Raw genomic sequence first — 20,583 nt, 5'->3', positions numbered from 1 at the left:
CCTTGAGGTAGAGTAGGGTTTCTTAAATAAGATACAAGAAGGTACAATTTCCTCTAATCATAAGAAGAAAGAGATTTAACTACATTAAGAATTCTAGTCATCAAAACATATAAAGAATGAAGACACAGAATGAGATATTTGTAACACACGTAACTGACAAAGAAATAGTATCCAGAATACATACATATATATAAATATAAAAAAATCACAGAACACTCAAGCAAATAAGAAACTGACAACCTAATAGACAAATGGGTAAAAGACTTGAACAGGCACTTAACAAACGTAGAAATCTATATGGTTAATAAATAAATGAAAAAGTAGTCAACCTTATTAGTACTCAGGAAAATGCAAATTAAAACCCACAATGAGATATCATTTCACACCCATCAGATCGGCAAAATTTTAAATTCCTTATGATACCAAAGCATTGGAGACAATGTGAAAAAATACCCAGCAGTTTCACTCCCGCGTGTATACCCTGGAGAAACACGTGCAGGTGCTCTGGGACACGCAAACCAGGATGGTCAGAGCAGCGCCGCTGTTCGCGTCAGCCCCAAACAGGAAACTTGGAACCAAGCCCACCAGTAGCCACCTGGATGAACTGTGGGACGGCCACACAATGGCACAGTGTTATCGAACAATGAAAAGAGAAAAATCTAAAAACCAAAATTAAACAGAAAAAGACCTAACTCAAAGGGTTGATTCTATTTATACAAGTTCAAAAACAGACAAAAATAGACTTTGCTGTTTGGAATACATACATAGGAGGAACGAGGTAAAATTATAAAAAAATTGTCTTAAAAGTGAGAGTACAAAATACTTCTGGAGGAGGAATTATCACCAAGGAGACACGGGGGGTGGGGTCTTTTAGGTGCTGCTAATACACTGTTTCTTACGTGGGTCGTGGTTACATGAATGGTCGTTTTAGATTTATTTTAATGTATGTTCCTTACTCTTTTCTGTATGTGTATTTCACTTAAGTTGCCCATCTCCTTTTTAAAAAGTGTTTTACTAATTGCCAATCTCCAAGCCTTGGAAGCACCTTTTTTTTTTTAATATTTTATTTATGTATTTGACAGAGAGAGATAGTGAGAGCAGGAACACAAGCAGGAGGAGTGGGAGAGGGAGAAGCAGGTTTCCCGCCAAGCAGGGAGCCCGATACGGGGCTCGATCCCAGGACCCCGGGATCATGACCTGAGCTGACAGCAGACGCTTAACGACTGAGCCACCCAGGTGCCCCGGGGAAGCACCTCTTTATGTAGTGCTCAATAAATGCTGAGTCCGAGTGTTTCAGAAAGGATTCAAAGTAGCCCCAGGGGAGACTTTAAGAAGGAAGAGAGGCTGGAGCTGGGCCTTCAATTGTGGGTTCTCTCAATAATGCTTCTCTAACAATTAGGAGGTGGGAAAGGGATACACAGCAAAGGTTTCCGTTGGCCAGCGGGCTTGCAGAGACTAGGGCGGCAGTGGAGAATCTAACCAGGGCATGGGTTACCGTGTGCTGGACTCTGCGTGCCTCACTTAGGAATCTGTAGACAGTAAGGAGACAGTGAGGGTTACCATGTAACAATTAAAAATACTATCATGTTTTAGGAAGATATCTCTGGGTATGGAGGTAGGAATGAAAACAGGGAAACCCTTTAAGGGTCAGACCCAACCCACTGGGAATGTGGAAGTAGAGTTAGAAAGAGATGGGACTGAGACATGTGACTCAGGAATAACAGTGAGAACTTAGTGACTGAGTAACTGACTTTTCCAAAAACTGCTTTTCTGTTCTTTTCCATTCTAAAGCTAACTCTAGGGGTACAAAGAGGAACTCAAGATAGATTCTGCTTTACAAGGACAAGTGGCTGAATCACGGAAGGTCAGAGCAGGACTAACAGACACTGATTTGATGCTGAGGGCCTGACCTAAGTCTTTAAATTTCCTACAGCTACTGAAGAGAAGTGCCTGCGCAGGAAGAAGCAGGAAAAGTAAAGGACGGTGGTCATAACCCAAACCAGAGTGAGTGATCTAACTAACCCCAACATACTCATCACCTGGCTTCAACAACGATCAGTATTTCATCATGTGGCTTTCATCATTTTCCCACAGTTCCAGTCCACATCTATGTGCTCCGGGAGTGTGGCCGGGTCCAGTGAAAGATCAAACACATACATTTAAATGATCTGAATCTTGGTTCTGGTATTGTGTTGGGAGGTCAGCAGTTCCAAACACAGGTGTTCACAGGAAGAGCAAAGAGCATAACCATTCTGATCTCCTGCCCCCGGCTGTTCCCTGGCTTCGAACTCCAGGATCACACAAAGTGTGTTCACGTGCGGCCCCCCAATCCTGTGGAGATGAAGCCCAGGCAGAGAAGCCCTTCAGGAAGTGTTGATCCTTGGGAAAAAAACTGGTTCCACAATCATAGTCCTTCTAGATGTTACCAGATTGAATAATTGCCACTCCCATCCTATGGGAGTAAAGAACAGGCAGTTGTGACCTCAGAAGTGAGGGGGCACCGTCCACCTCACCATGGCAGAGCCTGACGCCCAGGTGGCAGAGGTCCTTGGAAAAGGGGAGATGCCGGCGGTGCCTGGCTCCACTGTCCCCAAATACCTCATCAATTCGGGGGTGCTAATGGTCCATGTCAGAGAACACTGGGACCTTAAACTTAACCCCGCACTCAAGGAAGTGCACCCTCCCCCGGGGTAAAGAAACTTGTCTGCTTCTCTGAAGCGCATCACCAAGCTCCTCTCTTGTAGAACAGCTGTAAGAAAATCACAGGACATGGAAATAAATATGAAAATATGCCAGGAGCCCTCAGGAGAAATGCCAAGGGCTATTTTGAAGCTTACCAGTCCAGGTGGGAAAATAGGCTGCTCGAGACAATGTTCTATTCCCCTGGGGGTTTCTGTCAGTGAGCATGTGATGAGGTATTATCTCACGACCAATCTCTGTTTGGTTGTACTTTGTGCACTTAGCATTCCAGAGAAACTAAGGGGTTCTTCCTGCAGGGGTCATCACCTTAAAAACAGAGGCACCACCATAAGCAATATCAAAATGAGAGGTTAAATGAGCAACGAGTCCTCCGGTTCCGTCTGTGTGGTTTCTTACATGAAGCTGGCACTGCTGTCCAACCATGAAGCGGGCCAGAGACCGCACGGACAACATCAAGTGTACTTCCAGAAAGACAGTACGACTGTATGCAGGACAAACAGGACACTTTTATTCTTATTTTTCCTTAAAATAAAGATACAGAAGTTTTACAATTCACTATGATTAGACGTGATTTATAATCTTAACACTTTTTTTTTTTTTAACAAATGACAACAGAAACCAAAGAACTAGTACAAATTATAAAACTACTGGAGCAAAGAGGAACTATCTTTCTGATCAAAACATGTGCCATAGCTAAACCTCCTCAGAAAACTTTCTAAGATCTCTTAGCTAAACTTTCTTAGAGAGGGTTTGTGGGAAGCCTTTAATCTCAAATGTTTAAACTATTTTTGTGACCACTAAATGCATTCACCAACTTGTTATCAAATGCTTCCTAAGTTTAGGAACCAATGACCAAGTGGCCTGAAACACATTAAGTCTTGATCCCATTTTTCCAGCTATAAATTATTAATATTTCAAGAAAACAAAGATTTTCTAGCACAGAAGCTTTCTAAAAAACTTCAATTACCTTTTCTGGCTCAGTACCTGACTGAAATGTTCAAATGTTTATATTGCACACAAAAAAATTTGAGCAGCATACTATGTGTGTGTGAGAAGCTGATGAAAAATAAGACTGGAAAAAACCCCCCAAACTGTATCCCATTTACATGATTTAAATATATAGTTTCTGCATCTTTAATTAATATAAGTAAAAAGGTAAACTTTAGAACAGCACAGAAATACAAATCATTAGAGTTTTACAAAATATACTCAACCCCTCTACATGCACAATCGTTTAATTCTGGAGTTACCACACAAGGGAGGAGCGAATTTCTTCCCCTTCATACGAAAGCAGGAAGTCATGTGTACAAAGTTATTTATACGAAAAGAATAAAGATCCACATTCCTTTTCTTTGTCCTTGACAAATATTTATGGAATGTTAGAAATTATGAGAAAACAATTCCAATGTCATGAAGTCCAAAGACCTGGAATGAAAAACTCCTAGTGGCATGCTGTGTCGCATGAAATGACAATCATCTTCTAGAAGCTGGGGCTGCATTCCCTGTCAGCCCCAGAGGCTACCACTGATCTGGGTGGAAAGGCCACGAATGCTGTGCCACCTCCGGTCAAAGAATCAGAGCATACAAACGCTGATGCCATTTCAAGAGTCCCAACCAACCCCGATAAAACACGGGTGATATTTAGCAGCTACCTTCCTAAAAGGCTACTTTCCCAAACTGCTGACACAGATAAAAAAGATCATGCAGTTCAAGATCAGCTCACTGCCCCTCACAGAGCTGAGGGCTCCCCAATTCCTCATCAGGCCCAGAGGGGAAAGAAAATCACTGGCTGGCTGTAACTTCCACAAAACAAAGAACAAAACCTGCCTGTCAGGGAGATAATGTTATAGCTTCATTTTAAAACTTGTAATTAGTACATTAAAATTCTAACTTCTTTGTAAAAGAATTCTTACAACCTTTAGCACATTAAATACTGCTCTCAAAATACCTTCATTCAGATTTTAAGTACCTTGTTCCTCAGCCTTGCAACTTCTAACTTGTCTACTTGTCTCCCTTCCTAATTTGCTTTCTCCTTGCCTTTCTGAAGTAAATTATTCTAAAAAAAAAAAAAAAAAAAGGGCAATGCTTAATATAGAACTCAGAAAGCAAGATAAGATTGAGGAAATCACGTCATATGCTCTGGTTTGCTGCCTGAGGATAGTTCTGCCGTTTCTTAAAGCAAAAAGCGGATGAGGATTGTTTTAGAGCTTGGGCGCTATAGCACATCACTAGTGGATCTGGGGACAGGCTATTCATCCTGGTTACAAGAGTCAAACGCATACACAAGATAACTAAGCCTCACTCTGACATGCAACTTTTTCTATTCACTTAGCCCAGGACAGGTGGTTGGTAGCCTTAACAACTCTTTTCCTTCTCTATGTAAATTATCATTACAATGCCTTAGTAGGAACGAAATAACGCCAGGGACTTCTTGCCAGCACTACTTTTAAGTTACCTAGTTGGCAGTGAGGCCACCGCCAAGCTACAGATGCAGTCCATGTGCCTGGCACACCCTGGAAAAGCCTGGCTGACCCTAGCTCCCTCAGGCCTACTTACAAATACTCAGTTCTTAGACAGAAAAGCACTGGAGCAAGCATGGCCCAACAAAACATCCCTCTTTACCAGTGAGATGTCCAAAGATGGCCTAAGGTTGGCTCCCATCGCTCACAGAACCAAGGAGGCTATAGCCTCTGGGGCTGGCCACTCAGCTGACACCTGGAATCCAAGTGACAAGCATGTAGGCTCACGGGACCAAAGGCCAGGCTTCCTGCTGTCAAGTGTGCTGGCTGCCCCCAAGCCCCTGCCAACAACATAGTAGCTTATGCTCCCTGAAAACTCCAACGCCTTCCAGAACCTGAAGGAAATATAGTTACGGTCTTTTGACTACTTCTCCAACAAAAGTTCTATCTTTTGAGATATTCACTTTATGTTGAAAGCCAGTTAAATAACCACCTTAAGAGTTGAACTCTTAACTAGAAAGTTCATGTAAAAGTGTATATTAAAATGGAGAACAAGTGATCCTAAAGTAAAGGTTAACTATTTTTATTTCAGTGGGATATCAAAGTGTGGATTGGCCTGCTTCTGAACAGTGACAGATGGGAGTTTACCCTAAGCCCACAAACCATACAAACTGGAGCATGGACCAGTAGCGTGCTGGCTGACCTGTCACGGGGCTCTCAGCACTGTGAACTTCCGGCAGGTGAGAGGTAACAATTGCATACTAACACTATGACACTCTAATGATGTGGCCTCATGAAACAAGATGTTAGAATGAATTCTTCATAGTCTCAGTGCAACACTGATTAAAGTACCTTTTAAGGGTTTTGTTTGGTATTACTTTCTGCTCTTCAAATAATATTTCCTGAGAAGGCTGTTTCCCAGCAGAAGTGGAATTAAGAGAGTTCTCACGATAAGCCCTTTCATTGATCATCACTGAATTTTTGAGTTATTGTGCTCAAAATGGAAGTACACTTTCAGATTTGCTGGATTTGTGTTAAAACACAAACTGGAAAATTTAGAGATATTTAGAATTATATCCCTATGTCCATTTCACATGCCCTAGAAAAATTTACTTCTTACATAAACATTTCTAAATTTTTAAAAAAGACTTTATTTTTTTAAGTAGGCTCCACACCCAATGTGGGGCTTGAACTCATGACCCTGAGTTCAAGAGTCACATGCTCTACCGACTGAGCCAGCCAGGTGCCCCATTCTTAAGGGATAAATCAAATATAATCAAGTGTTCTCCTTAATCAAATCTCCTGTTTTCCCAATACTCTATCATATGTAGATCATACAATGTATTTTCCAAGTCTTTTTTTACTGAAAAAGCAGTCTGTCCCCTGTCAAGTACTCCCTGAGAACACCCATCCAAAGTTCCCTTGAAAAGCAAATGAGAGCTGAGCATAACAGATACATGAGGTACAGCTGTGTAAAAATCTTCAGTAGATAGCACATACGTGCATGTGTCTAAAGTGAAACCAGAGGTCCTTTGTGAAAACTGTGGCTGTGTTTTTCTCCTCTTGCCTCTTGCTTTTCTAAACGTGAGCAAAGATGAGATTTCTACTTGATATTTATGGGTCATCTTGTTTTTGGTTTTTTTATAAATACTTTTATAAGGGGGTAGGGACTGATTACAGGAGGATTTTCCATCAGGGAAGTGGGAAGGCCAAACATCTTGAAAAGCTGTATGAAGAATAAGACTAAGAAAAAAACCTGTACATCTGTAAACACCCGATGGAAAACGGTTCAAAAGAAACAGAAGGCACAAACTGCGGGTTAAAAAATGCTTAGAAAAGACTGCAACATAACTAGAGTTGACAGAACTAACACCAAGGTCTTTTAGAGTCTCGCCCTAAATACACTCACGTTAAACTGCTTGAAACCATTGTAACTGGCACCATGCTATTTCTCTGCACACCTACTTGCACAGTTGGGAAGAGGAAGAAAGCACAGTGACACTCCTTGACGCCTCAGAGCAAGTATTTAGGACTGGGAAAGAAGAAATTAAAAACATGAAACCTTAAACACTCCATCCTCAGAACTACCACCTCTGGCTTCATGTTTCTGGGAGGAAGTGAATTGATAAATGTGTTTTGTGGGTAGAAAACCAACTAACAAACAAAAATCATCATATAACTCGGCAAAGTAATAACAAAGGGCTGGATTGTATGGCCCCTTAACTTTATAAGCACATTTTAGGGCCAACTTGAGAGAAATTAGTAATATAACTTAATTTTAGCCCATATAAATTACAGTGGCCATCTGGGTATTCAAACAGGAAAAGAGAACAAAATTTACAGAAGTAAAAACTTTTCTAAAGTAAACAAATGTACACTATCAGAACTGTTTTTTCATCAGGCTCAGATGGAAATAAAAGTAGTCAACTTAAACCCCAACCTGGAAAGCCATCCCCGCTACGGCTGCAATTTCATCTTTCCAGCATCCTGCGACATTCATTTAGACAGAGGGCAACCATCCATGTAAACAGTTCGACGTCCTGGTCCCCTGCTGTGGACCTGTGGCCGATGAAGATGGGAGCAGACAGACGGGAGACACTTAAACCTAAGGAAGCGACAGCAGCCTCTGGACACCTTGCTCAGGGCTTCCCGTCGGGTGGCTCAGTGAGACTCTGGGGGGCAGGACTGGTGAAAGTAGAAAGCCATGAAGACATAGCTGTCTTTGCGCTGGTAAAAGCTCCTCCAACAGACTGGCCTGGATGGAGAGGAGGGGAAAAACAAAAGCAAAAATGCCTTCACCTTTGTTAACAGACCATGAAAGACCAATGCTAATTAATGAATGTTAATTGACTGTAACATCAATATGTTAACAGTTACCAAAATACCATTTAAATTTCTAGTTTCAAAACAATCCCTTTCTCTGCGTGTGTCTAGAAGGAAACTGGGTAACTTCTGGGAAAAGAGTCTCCTCTCCTAACCATTCTGCAGGTACTCAGCCGACTCTTCCCTTAAAACCCACCATGCTAGGCCATCAGTTCTCAGCACTGGCTGTGCATCAGAATCACTTGGGAGAGCCGAGAAAGAACTCTGTGCTCTCCGTACCTTAAACCCAAGCTGATAACTGATGACCACCTACACAGGGAATAGTGGTTAGGCTACTTTCAGGAACTGTGCTGTTGTCATCTGAAACAATATTGCAATAAATGAAGATGCCAACTGCTCTATCTGCCTCAGGGCAGTTTTGTTTTAAAAAACCTCATCTCCAAAGTTGATGCTTAAGTGAAATTATTTAAGTTGAATCATATGTTACCACTATTCTTAGACAGAGGGAGTGTGGAAAAGAACTGGCCTTATAATGTAAATAGCAGCATCACTAAAAATGAAGTAACGACTGACATCATACTTATAATGAAGGAGAATTTTTCTATTAAAAAATAAGAAGTCAAAAGTTAAACGCATAATATTGTATAGAATAAATGCTTACATATTAAATTCCATTCCCTGTGATAAAATGAACCCACTGATGGGGCTATGTGCTCTATGTTTGTCTTCTAAAGGGATGGGTCTGTAGACTACATATGTAGTTCACTCACCCTATCTCTAGCTACATAGAATGGTAGAACTAGGAGGCCTGCACAGAGATTCCTGAGGTCCAGGGCTTTTGAATTGTGTTCAGTAAGGGTTAGTCAACCTTTCTCAAAAGCTAAGGAAGGAGATGGCTCCTATTTTTACATACTGATACGACAAAGCAAATGTGGCAAAATGTATATAATTGGCAAATCTGAGAAAATTGGGAGTTCCTTGCACACTGTTGCACCATTCAAGTTTGAAATTATGTAAAAAAAATAGTTAAAAATATAGAAAAGGAAACGAGATTTTTTTTTAGAATTGATATGGAACACACTTTGAAGTATTCTTTTTTCAAAGCCTTTATTTATTTGACAGAGAGAGACACAGTGAGAGAGGGAACACAAGCAGGGGGTGTGGGAGAGGGAGAAGCAGGCTCCCCACTTAGCAGGGAGCCCGATGTGAGGCTCAATCCCAGGACCCTAGGATCATGACCTGAGCCACCCAGGTGCCCCAACTTCAAAGTATTTTAACTGAAAAAAGCTAAGTGCAGAAGACTGTATACAACAGCATGATACCATTTCTGGCTTCGGTTCTCAGGGTAATACTGGCCACATTAAAAGAATTGGGGAGGGACACCTGGGTGACTAGCCAGGTAAGTGTCTGCCTTTGGCTCAGGTCATGATCCTAAGGTCTGGGATCAAGTCCTGCATTGGCTCCTTGCTCAGAGGGGAGCCTGCTTCTCCCTCTGCCTGCCACTGCCCGTGGTTGTGCTCACTCTGATTAAAAATAATAACAATAATAAATAAGTAAAAGAACTGGGGAGGGTTACAACTCATCCACTACTTTCTGAAAGAGTTTGTATAAAATTGGTATTATTCCTTAAATATTTGATAAAATTCGTAGGTGAAGACATCTTGGCTTAGATTAAAAACCTGTGGCATGATTTTTAATTCAATTTATTTAATAGATATAGGGCTATTTAAATTTTGCATCAGTTTTGGCAATTTGAGTCTTTCAGAGAACTTGCATATTTCATCTAAATTGTCAAAAAACTGGCATAAAGTTATTCACAATATTCCCTGTAATACTTTTAATTTCTCTAAGATCTATAGTGATGTCCCCTCTTCCATTCCCGATACTGGTAATTTGTATCTTTTCTTATTAGCCTATAAAGGTTTTACTGATATTGTTAATCTTTTAAAAAATGACCTGTTGGTTTCACTGATTTCCTTTATTTTATGATAATACCTTAGAAGACAGCACTCCTAATGCCTACTTTATTATGGTGCTTTACTACTTATAAAAAACTGCAGGCAGCTCAGGAAATGCTGAATCCTTAGAACAGTGAACACATTAGAAAATTGGTCTCTCTCCATCAGGTGTGGCAAAATTTGCTGAACTTTGATATTATCTGATGTCATAAGAATTTTCATGAATAAGATGAAAAAACCTTTATATTCAACCATCTTGTATTATTATATGACACACAGGTCTCTACAACTTTATGATTTTATCAATGACACACTGAGTACAGAGAAGAGATGTGTTATGATTCTAATCTGTTTCTGGCTAAAGGCATGTCTTACCAACAGCTTTTCCTGTTTGTACAACATTTCGGCTGGTTGTGACCATGACGTTTCCAATTTTTTTGCCACGTTCACTGTTTTGAACAGAACTGAGTAAAGCAAAGAAGTTTTAAGTACATTACAAAAATTCACACATACCACACCTTAGAACCACCCCCAAAATAGAGTTACTGAGAAAAGAGGCTAAATTATTTGTCATGCATCAATTAATTTAGTAACCTTAAGCATGTAAACTTTCAGAAAATACTAAAATAACACGCAGATGAACCAAAAAAAGTCCATAAGGATGCATGGTTAATTCTCCCTACAGTTATGATTTGCTAAAGTTACTCCACCAGAATAAAAATGGCAAATTCTGTTATTAGTTCACACCATTCTCTATGAAACAGCAGTGTTTTTACTCTGAAACATACACACTGCTGAGCTGGAGAATGTCATGCACATATTTGGTTACTATTTGAAGCACAAGTCTATCAAGTGGAGACAAACAATTCCTAATTAGCAATGAAACACATGCCATAAGCTCAGACATAAAAATTTTCCTAGTTTTTTCTCTACTCACTGTGAGAATCTTAACTTCATGTCTGACACGGAGTACTGGCCTTGAAAAGGATGACTGTAAAACAAAGTTTCTGACTGTTAGACTATGAGTATTTTACCAATAAAGCTGCAAAACAATGCTGTCACAAGAAGTATCAGTAAACCTTGTGGGGTGACTCAGCTAGGTGGAGGTGTTCCGCACATGACAGCAGGCAAAGTGGCTTTGAGCACAGATCTTTACTTATAGTCTTGGGAGCCTCTTTGAGCTTATTTCCTCCCTTGTGAAATAGGTGTTTTTTTTTTTTTTTTTCTTGGAGTGGGGGGTGAGAAAGAGGTTTATGTTGATGCTACACTCATGTTCTGATTTATTTGGTCTGGGGCTGGGCTGAGGCATCAATGTTTTTAAAAAGCTCCCCAGGATAGTCAGGATTAGTCACTACCTTAGGCCACGGCCATGGACTGTACTTTGATTCTGGCCATCTTATAAATGCATGCAACTGGTCATCTGAAGATTTGTGTACATCAGTAAAATCTGTGTTTTCTTTTTGAAAAGCAACTCAAAATGCAGGTCTTAAAAATGTACAAAAGGGAAGAAGTGTATGTGTGCACGCATGTATATATATATACACACACATACACACATAAAATCAGGCAACTTGACCAAAGTTGTACCATAAAAGGAGTCAATAAATATTCACATTCTTATTACACCCTGAGAGGTCTCTCTCAGTGTCTAACAAAAAAAGTGACCCTAGGGGCACCTGGGTGGCTCAGTGGGTTAAACGTCTGCCTTCAGCTCAGGTAATGATCCCAGGGTCCTGGGATCGAGCCCTGCATCAGGCTCCCAGCTCAGCGGGAAGCCTGCTTCTCCCTCTGCCACTCTCCCTGCTTGTGTTCCCTCTCTCACTGTCTCTCTTTCAAATAAATAAATAAAATCTTAAAAAAAAGTGACCCTAATGAAATGTATAGCTACTTATTAAAACATCAAAATGCTATTTGTGGCTTTTCAAAAGACAACAAATTTCCTTACTGGCCATATTAAGCATATGTAATTACTTTTTCTGGATTCCTGAATCACAGGTTGAAAGAACTGAGAGTACTTTTTTATTTCTAAAGATTTATTCGAGAGTGAGAGTGAGTGAGAGAGAGAGAGAGAGAGAGAGAGAGAGAGTGCACGAGAGGGGGTAGGGTCAGAGGGAGAAGCAGACTCCACACTGAGCAGGGAGCCCGATGCGGGACTCAATCCTGGGGCTCCAGAATCATGACCTGAGCAGAAGGCAGGTGCCCAACCAACTGAGCCACCCAGGCGCCCGAACTGAGAGTACTTAATCATTCTTTATATTCCTGGGAACGCCCTGTTTAAAGGATGAAGCATACCTGCTGTTTACTAAGGGAAGTTAGAGGACTGCCTTCTCTCCTCTTTTGGAGCTAGAGAAAGGGTTTCATAGATCTCAGATCTGAGTCTGGAATATGTCTAAGTTATATCCCCTGATAACAACTGAAGACTATCATTTCTTGTTTTTAATTTGGTGAAAATAATGAAAAACTGTTATTATATCTGCATAATTTCCCTACCTATATATATCAAGTCTTTCTTCAGCTTTCTCTTGAATCTAAATAACCCCAATTTATTTACACATTTTTAAAAGTACCGTTTTACAACCCTTTATAATCCATTCCAGCTAAGCCTCTTATGAACCTGCATTAAAATCTATAGAGCTGGTTCAAGTTAAAGGCACCACCACAGAGGCAGAGACTGGATGAAGATCTGACCAGGTTATCAGTACAGAACAGTGGGGGGAAGATCTGACCAGGTTATCAGTACAGAACAGTGGGAGAAAGATCTGACCAGGTTATCAGTACAGAACAGTGGGAGAAAGATCTGACCAGGTTATCAGTACAGAACAGTGGGGGGAAGATCTGACCAGGTTATCAGTACAGAACAGTTGGGGGAAGATCTGACCAGCTTATCAGTACAGAACAGTTGGGGGAAGATCTGACCAGCTTATCAGTACAGAACACTGGGGAAAGAGACTGGATGGCCTTGTAGGCCATTCTGAGGATGGCTGAGGTGGGCCCTCACTCCCCTCAGCCCCCATCACAGTGAGGGCCACCAGGCAAACTAACTCACATCTGTTTTCCTTCATCACTCTTTAAAACACAGACCTTGTGGTTAGTGAGGGAGAATACTTTGAACTCTTAGCTCTTTCATTTAATACTATTAAGATATTTTTGTCTTTTAATTCTCTATGTTTTTACCACATTCAAATGCCAAATAGAGGTTTCTGCTATAGTCCAGTGTGATGATTAAATTCACCAAAATTGTTGCTGAACCTAGTCATTTTTCTTGAGAGATGATATAAAGTTTAACAGACATGTTCTTTAAAACCCTGCTATACTTCATCCTTGCAGATGCTTCCCCAAGTTCCCATGACATAAATATCTGGAGTGTGTGTGTGTGTGTGTGTGTGTGTGTGTGTGTGTGTGTGTGTGTGTGTTCCCATGACATAAATATCTGGAGTGTGTGTGTGTGTGTGTGTGTGTGTGTGTGTGTGTGTGTGTGGAGAGAGAGAGAGAATATTCTTTATAGTACCACTTAAATCACATCCCCAGTCTAGCCAGTTAACCCCAGCTCCCAAATAATACAGTAGTTAGTACAAAGCTGGTTTTTGTCTGACTCTCACCAAGAAGTTTAAAACACAAATGAAAACATTCAGTGTATACTTGTATCATTAAAAAAAATCATTTTAATCATTTAATTTAGAAAAGAAGTCTCTAGGATGTACAGTAGTTCCCTTATCTGTGGAGGACACATTCTGAGACCCCCAATGGATGCCTAAAACCACAGACAGTATCGAACTCTATATAATATACTATGTTTTTTCCTATATATACACATACCTACAATAAAGTTTAATTTATAAATTAGGGACAGCATGAGATTAAAAACAGTAACTAATGATAAAATACAACAATTATAGCAATACACTGTAATAAAAGTTATGTGAATGTGTGAATGTAGTCTTTCTCTGTCTCTGAAATATCTTACTGCACTGTACTCACCCTTCCTCCTCTTGTGATGATGTGGGATGGTAAAATGCCTAGTGATGAGATGAAGGGAGGTGAAGCACGTTAAGTACTGTGATGTAGTGTTAGGTTACTACCGACCTTCTGATGACGCGTCACAAAAAGCGTCATTTGCTTCAGGACTGCGGCTGACCCCGAGGAACTGAAACCGCGAAGAAGGGGAAGGGTACTATGTACACATTCTATCAATGGAGAGCTCTCCTTAGATTCTACTCTGTTCCATTCAAACAAGACAGCATTGCTTCATAATGGCCCCACTTCACAACATGTTTAAATGTCTTTTATGCTTACATGGATAAAGTCTGTCAACACTCAGTATTGTGACAGGTATTAAATTTTGTTGGATTTTAGAATCTGAGCTGGAAACTAGGTTTGACCACACATCTAGGAGTTCAAATATCAACTTTAGTTTTTTCACACTTCATGTTTTAAAATAACCTCTCAGTCTCAGCCAGTGGTATTTTCTTCAAGGTTTCTATCTTGTTTGACCATTCTGCTAAAGTACAGATCCAGGGAAAGGGAGAGAACTATCATGTACCGAGCATTGCCATGTACCAGACTTCCTCTTCTGAATTATGCCAAGAGCTGGGAGAAACGTTAATCCTTCCAAAAATGTCTTGAGCTTTTTGTGTAAGAAGTAAGAACAGGGAAGCAGTTTTCAGCTGCTTCTCTGTATTTGGGATTTTATAATCTACTTAAGGAGATTTTTGGAGATATTCGCGTTGTCATCAAAGTTCAGATACGATCTTCTTTATATTGGGGCATACCTGTAAATCAACCATGTTATGTACTATCAATCCTCAGAGGATGTGCTTACTTTGGATTTATTTCTGCAAGTGCCGGATGCTTGTTGCTGTTCCACACCCTGTAGTTGTGAGTGTTCTTCCATGCTGTAACAAAGGTTGTCCCATAGTCCGATAATATCTTTTCATTATCTGTCAAGTAAATATTTGAAAGTTGAGCTGGACTGTAGCCAGTCAGGGATATAAAGATTCATAACCAAAAAACCAAAACCAAGGAATGGCTTTATCACCCATGCTTTTTGGGGGAGACAGCCTACCAGATATCAGGAAACTTGGGTCTAGTTCCAGAAATCCTGTTAAGAAGCTATGTGGCCTTTGGCAAGTCAATCACTCAGAACTTCATTTTCCTAACCAGAAAATAAGAGGGTTGAGCCAGATATATTCTAAGGTTCCTTACAATTCCAAAATATTTCCACGTTCTCCTTACCAAGGTCAGGAGGCATAGTATTACTTATTAAGCAAAAACTGTAGACTGTGCAGGGAGTAAATGTATTGATGTATATACATATGGAGTAGGCAATTACAGCACTTTCTAGCTTTTCACAAATGTATTTCTATGAAAAAAATCAGAATGAATACATGAACTGGTTCTTTTAGTCACTGTTTTTTCTTCTTAGGACTTTAACTCACTATTTGATGAAACTCACTCTTTAATCTCCATGCATTTCACCATCAAAATACTTAAATAACAAAGGAATTTTCGTATTTAATGTTGAAAACTTTTCGGCTTTTTCATTATCATGGGGAAGCTTTAATGCAGAACACTTCTGCTTGGAAGAATAGAAAAGGTTTGGAGAACAGATACAAATGGCTTTTGCTTCATATACTTATCATAAGTCGCCTGCTTTGAAGGTGAAACAGGACTTTTGTTGCTGGGAAAGGAAGAGAATACACATGACTCTAAGTGCAACATAAGGAAATTCTCTTAAGAATGTATTCCTCAAACAGTTCCCTAGGCTGAATCTCCTTTGGAACAGCAGCATGGGCCTAAGCCAGACTACCTAAATTTGAATCACAGCTCATCCTCGACCAGAGGGATGAGCAAGCTATTTAACCTTTCTGTGCCTCACTGCCTCTCCTGTAAAATGAAGAGGACATGGTCTCTACCTCCAGAATTCTTGTGAAGATGAAATGAGTTAGAAATAAAGTGCTCAATTATGAACAATGAATCATGGAACACTACACCAAAACAAATTATGTAATATATGGTGATTAACATAACAATAAAAAAAGAAAAAAAAAGAAATAAAGTGCTCAAAACAAAACAGGTCACTGTACATATGTTCCAAAAAAAAAAAAGGCTAGTCACTATTATTATTCAGCATTTACAGCTACCTAGGCAAATACGTTTAAAAAAAGTAAATTACTCATGAAGCTAACATGACTGGTGGAGACTGGGGTTTTCTTCCTAGATTATTGAATGATTTTGAACTACACACTTAATCTTGGTGTCTCAGCTGTTACATCTGTAGAAGAGGCGAGATATTTAAAAATATCCCATTAACAAATAAGGATTTGCTCCAGAGCTTTCCTTTACAAATGACATGCACACTTCATGAAGAACTAACCTGGGAGGGGGCTGTACTGACAGGACAGTGTGAGTGCACTTACTGCTACTGGGAAACTACGTACTTATAAACAGCTAAGATGGTAAATTTTAGGTTATGTGTATTTCACCACATTTTTAATAGTTCCCCCAAACAGTGGTAGAGATAGTTGAAAAAAAAAAAAAAGGAAAAACAAAAGCTCACTTTTAACAACTACAACAACCTACTAAGTATTTGCTACACGCCCACGGTGGTAGACAACCACATGCAAAAGCTCACTGTAAAGCTTCATTTTCTCTTTTTATAGATTTCCTTCCCTACGGGGGAATGAAATGGTTTTAATACAGGAATGAGTCTATCTTTACCTGCTCTATTTTAACCATTTAATAGGAATAGGATTTCTTAGAATGGAAAACTTGAAGGTTTAATCACTCGGAATTCCAGTGACTGCTTTCATATTACTTTTCTCCCTTTATATATCTTAAAAACATGTAAGCAATGTTTACAAATAGCCCCCAGATACTGACACATCCTTCCTTCCACATGGTCCTTGGGAACACTAAGCAGCCATGTAAAAGTGACCTGCATTCACAGTCTCGATAAGCTTTTCTTTATAATAGAAACATAAGTTTCAAAAAACATTTGAAATGGGATCCATTTTTGTAAAAGGATCACCACAAATACCACAAAACTAAAATCCAAAACATACATAGAAAAAGGTCTGGAAGGATATCAAATACTCAAAATGCTAAGAGCAGTTATCTCTGTATGAGGGAGTAACATAATTTTATAATGAAAATGTCTTTCTTATGCAATTCAAAACCTCATAAAGATTACAAAAGGAAAAAGCAGCCATGCTCCTTACCTAACTGCAGTGTGGCAGCCAGCAGCGCGTGGACGTAGACTGCAAACTGGGCTCGGATCCATTCGTCACCTCCCTCCCAGCCTGTGCCATCCAAGAAGACATCATCCCGGTTCTCCGTCACGTGCCTCACTAGGTAATCTGCGAACCTGAGGTCTGCAGTGGTTGGGTTAAGCAGCTTCCTGAGTTCTGGATCATGGATCTGGATCAGAGCTTCTTCTACCTAGAGGGTACCCAGGTACAAGTCAGAGTCTGGGCATTCACGCGGACATCCATGCCATATTTTAAAGAGTAACTACTGGGAAGCTGAAGCTGGAAATAAAAAATGTGAATAACAGCATTCTCAAAAAGTGAGGCTAAGAAAGAGACAGGTTTTTACACTGAAGTTTTTTTCTATATCTATTCAAAAAATCCTCATTTTGTTTTTAGAAAATATATGCATAAATATTTTATTTTGAATTATAAAAGTAACTGTTGACTTGTAAATATCTTGGAAAACAGAAAGGTATAGTAAAAGTCACCTTTGTCACACAACCAGAAATAAATACAATTAGTAACTATAATTCCTAAAACTTCTTGAGTACACAGGTACCTTGGAATATCTTATTATGTAATATTTGATATACAAAGAGAGCTATGTAACCTACAGGTTAATTTTGAAGTAATATACACATACCTATGAACCCACCAACCATCAACTTTAAAAGTAGAACATAACCAGTAATGTTGAGGCAACTCTGTGGTCCCTCCATCTGTATGCTTTGCCTTGGAAGGTATGGACCTATTTTAATTCCTCAAAATTGGGATCCCAGATTTTTCATTTATGATAGTATAAACATTTTCCCACAAATCATGTTTTGGTACTTTTGATTAGAAACTGTAAAAACCTAGGGTGGGTGAAATTTCCTTTTTTTTCTTTTTTTAATTACTTCAATTGTAAAACTAAATACGATTTAAATTTTTTGTATATTGATGTCAAATATTTATCTGTAGCTCCTTGCTCCTGATATCAGGAACATATTAAATAGGCTAGAAGTATTGAAAATATTTAAACAATAAACACGTTTTAATTATGAGATTGTAGTAGGACCAGACTGGCTTGCAACCTGGCTCACCCACTTACTAGCCGTTTAATCTCTCTGCTCCTTAGCTTCCACACGTGTAAGATATGAAGAGCAACAAGCCTATCTTACAGGCTGTTAGAATTAGGTCAGTTAATATACCTAAGGTGCAAAGAATGCCTGGTACAGCACTTTTTACCTTTATTAGTGTTATTCCTATGCTGTCAGAATTCCAGTTAAAAAAGAAAAACAGGGACCAGAAGTGTCAAGGACACGTGCTCATACATAAGCCCACCTCCACAATGGCATCACTGAGGTGCTTCTGCTGGCGGAATAGGATATTAGTAGCCCCAGCAACGAATCCACGGACGGTGACGTCAGAGAGAAGATGATGCTGCTGCAACGCCATATAAGGCAAACAGAGATATCCCTAAGAATCGTAAGAGAGACGACATCAGAAAAGTAACAGGACAGCCACCTCTCTCTCCAAGCCTAGAGAGCTAAGGAGGAAAGGAAACTTCCGAACCCTGCCCACTGCTGTACCATCTCTGACTCACTACAGTACTATTCCAGGGGAACCTCAGGTCTTGATTGCACTGAGGCCAGTTAATTGCTCCCCTTATCCACGAGTGGTGGTCTAACATGAAAATTGTCTGACTTCATCATTTTGTTCTCAGTTCAGCTTAAAAGCTTCCACAGTAACTAAGGAACTGGAGTTTTTCATTTGGGAAGTGATGTTTTAAGCCCATGAAATAGTATCCTATTTAGTAGAAAGCTGTTAGTTCTTTCAGAAAAATCTGAAAACACATAACCACCAGCATACTGTTATGAGAATAGCAAAGCACTGAATGGCATTTGTCTTATTGCCCTATTGCTAAAAATCATACAAAAATATTTCAAGACATTTGCTATTAAATGTTTAAGGCAAAAAAAAAAAAAAAGACTAGCAATAGCTGTATATTTATCTTCTATTTGAACTGTATTTGAAAATACTACCCTGAAAATTATAGTTGAATTGCCAAACCACAGCAGGCAATTAAGTGTACAAAAAGCAGCATATTTCCCACGAATAAAGGTGTTAACACTTCAAAGATGCAATGAAGGAGGATATGGCACTTCTGTTGGAAGATTCTAAATCACGACAGATTTCCAATAGGTGGTACAACTTGTATATGCAGCCAGCAGGGCACACTTGTTGAACCCCTGACCTTGTTTTCAATCTCAAGTCCTGTGACAATTTTATTTTTTTACTTCTTATCACTTAAGAAAAAAACAAACCACTTAACTAGATAACGTTCTCTGGATGATGTGTTATTTATATCACGAGACAAATCTCTGTGAGTGTAGGAGACATCCCTTTTGCTACTTCATGTTCTTCATTGTATCCAAGAACATGCGTTGTACCTAACAGGTGGTTGTTAAATACTTAATATGGGAGAGAAGACTTCCAAAAGTTGGAAGACAGGTCCAGTAACCTGGTTTTATTCTTTTCCTTGACAGTATCTTTCTCTGTTCAATAAAACGCTAGCCAATAGAGGCAGCAAAAATAAACCCGTGTCGGGGCGCCTGGGTGGCTCAGTCGATTAAGCGTCTGCCTTCAGCTCAGGTCATGATCCCGGGGTCCTGGGATGGAGCCCCGCATCAGGCTCTGTGCTTGGTGGGGAGCCTGCTTCTCCCTCTGCCTGCCGCTATGCCTACTTGTGCTCTGTCAAATAAATAAATAAAATCATAAAAAAAAATAAACCCGTGTCTATGCATTAGAGATACTCAGTACAGTGCTTCTCAACCCACGCCCCTCTTGGGACTAAAGACTGAAAGGACCCCCGCGCTCTTCATTCAGCATCACTCAGCTGCTTTAAGACTCAGGGTTCATGCTTTACTTTGTGAGCTATGTATTGAAAAACAATAGACTCCCCGGGTGCCTGGGTGGCTCAGTTGGTTAAGCGACTGCCTTCGGCTCAGGTCATGATCCTGGAGTTCCAGGATCGAGCTCCACATCGGGCTCCCTGCTCGGCAGGGAGTCTGCTTCTCCCTCTGACCCTCTTCCCTCTTGTGCTCTCTCTCATTCTCTAATAAATAAAATCTTAAAAATAATAAAAAAAAAAACAATAGACTCCCCTTGCCCCCCAGGTACCTATTTCTAAACATATAATAATATTGAATGTTCTTTATATGTTATAACAGCACAAAAACTAAGTATGTTTTTAAAAATCAACACTTTTTAAAAATATAAAAAATTACATTTCTTAAAAAACTATACATATGCTCTTTGACCAGCATTCTACTTCTTATAATTTATCCAGGTACACATGCTCATGTGTGAAATTTGTAAAGAGTTATTTATTGCATTGTTTATTATAGCAAAAGA

At 39.7% G+C, this 20,583-nt stretch overlaps 1 protein-coding gene across 2 annotated transcripts in view; it reads right to left on the bottom strand.

The window, feature by feature from the left end:
* Nucleotides 1-20,583, bottom strand: part of AVL9 (AVL9 cell migration associated) — a 91,894-nt gene that overhangs the window by 23,398 nt on the left and 47,913 nt on the right. The window contains exons 11-18 of one of the 2 annotated variants that reach the window (XM_028092251.2): nucleotides 18,511-18,645; nucleotides 17,158-17,377; nucleotides 14,760-14,877; nucleotides 10,878-10,931; nucleotides 10,316-10,404; nucleotides 3,097-7,914; nucleotides 2,838-3,006; nucleotides 454-2,749 (exon numbers count right to left, since the gene is read on the bottom strand). In XM_028092251.2, the coding sequence (XP_027948052.2) occupies nucleotides 7,799-7,914; nucleotides 10,316-10,404; nucleotides 10,878-10,931; nucleotides 14,760-14,877; nucleotides 17,158-17,377; nucleotides 18,511-18,645 (732 nt within the window). In that variant the 3' untranslated portion in view covers nucleotides 454-2,749; nucleotides 2,838-3,006; nucleotides 3,097-7,798. The remainder of the gene's footprint in view (nucleotides 1-453; nucleotides 2,750-2,837; nucleotides 3,007-3,096; nucleotides 7,915-10,315; nucleotides 10,405-10,877; nucleotides 10,932-14,759; nucleotides 14,878-17,157; nucleotides 17,378-18,510; nucleotides 18,646-20,583) is intronic. The other variant, XM_088018543.1, reaches the window with a different exon arrangement.

The sequence above is a fragment of the Eumetopias jubatus genome, unplaced genomic scaffold (assembly GCF_037043125.1).
Source record: "Eumetopias jubatus isolate StellerSeaLion01/CBP00866 unplaced genomic scaffold, mEumJub1_p1.0 scaffold_14, whole genome shotgun sequence".
Lineage (NCBI taxonomy): Eukaryota > Metazoa > Chordata > Mammalia > Carnivora > Otariidae > Eumetopias > Eumetopias jubatus.
The sequence above is the reverse complement of the archived record's forward strand: the minus strand, read 5'-3'. Positions and strand labels throughout refer to the sequence as shown.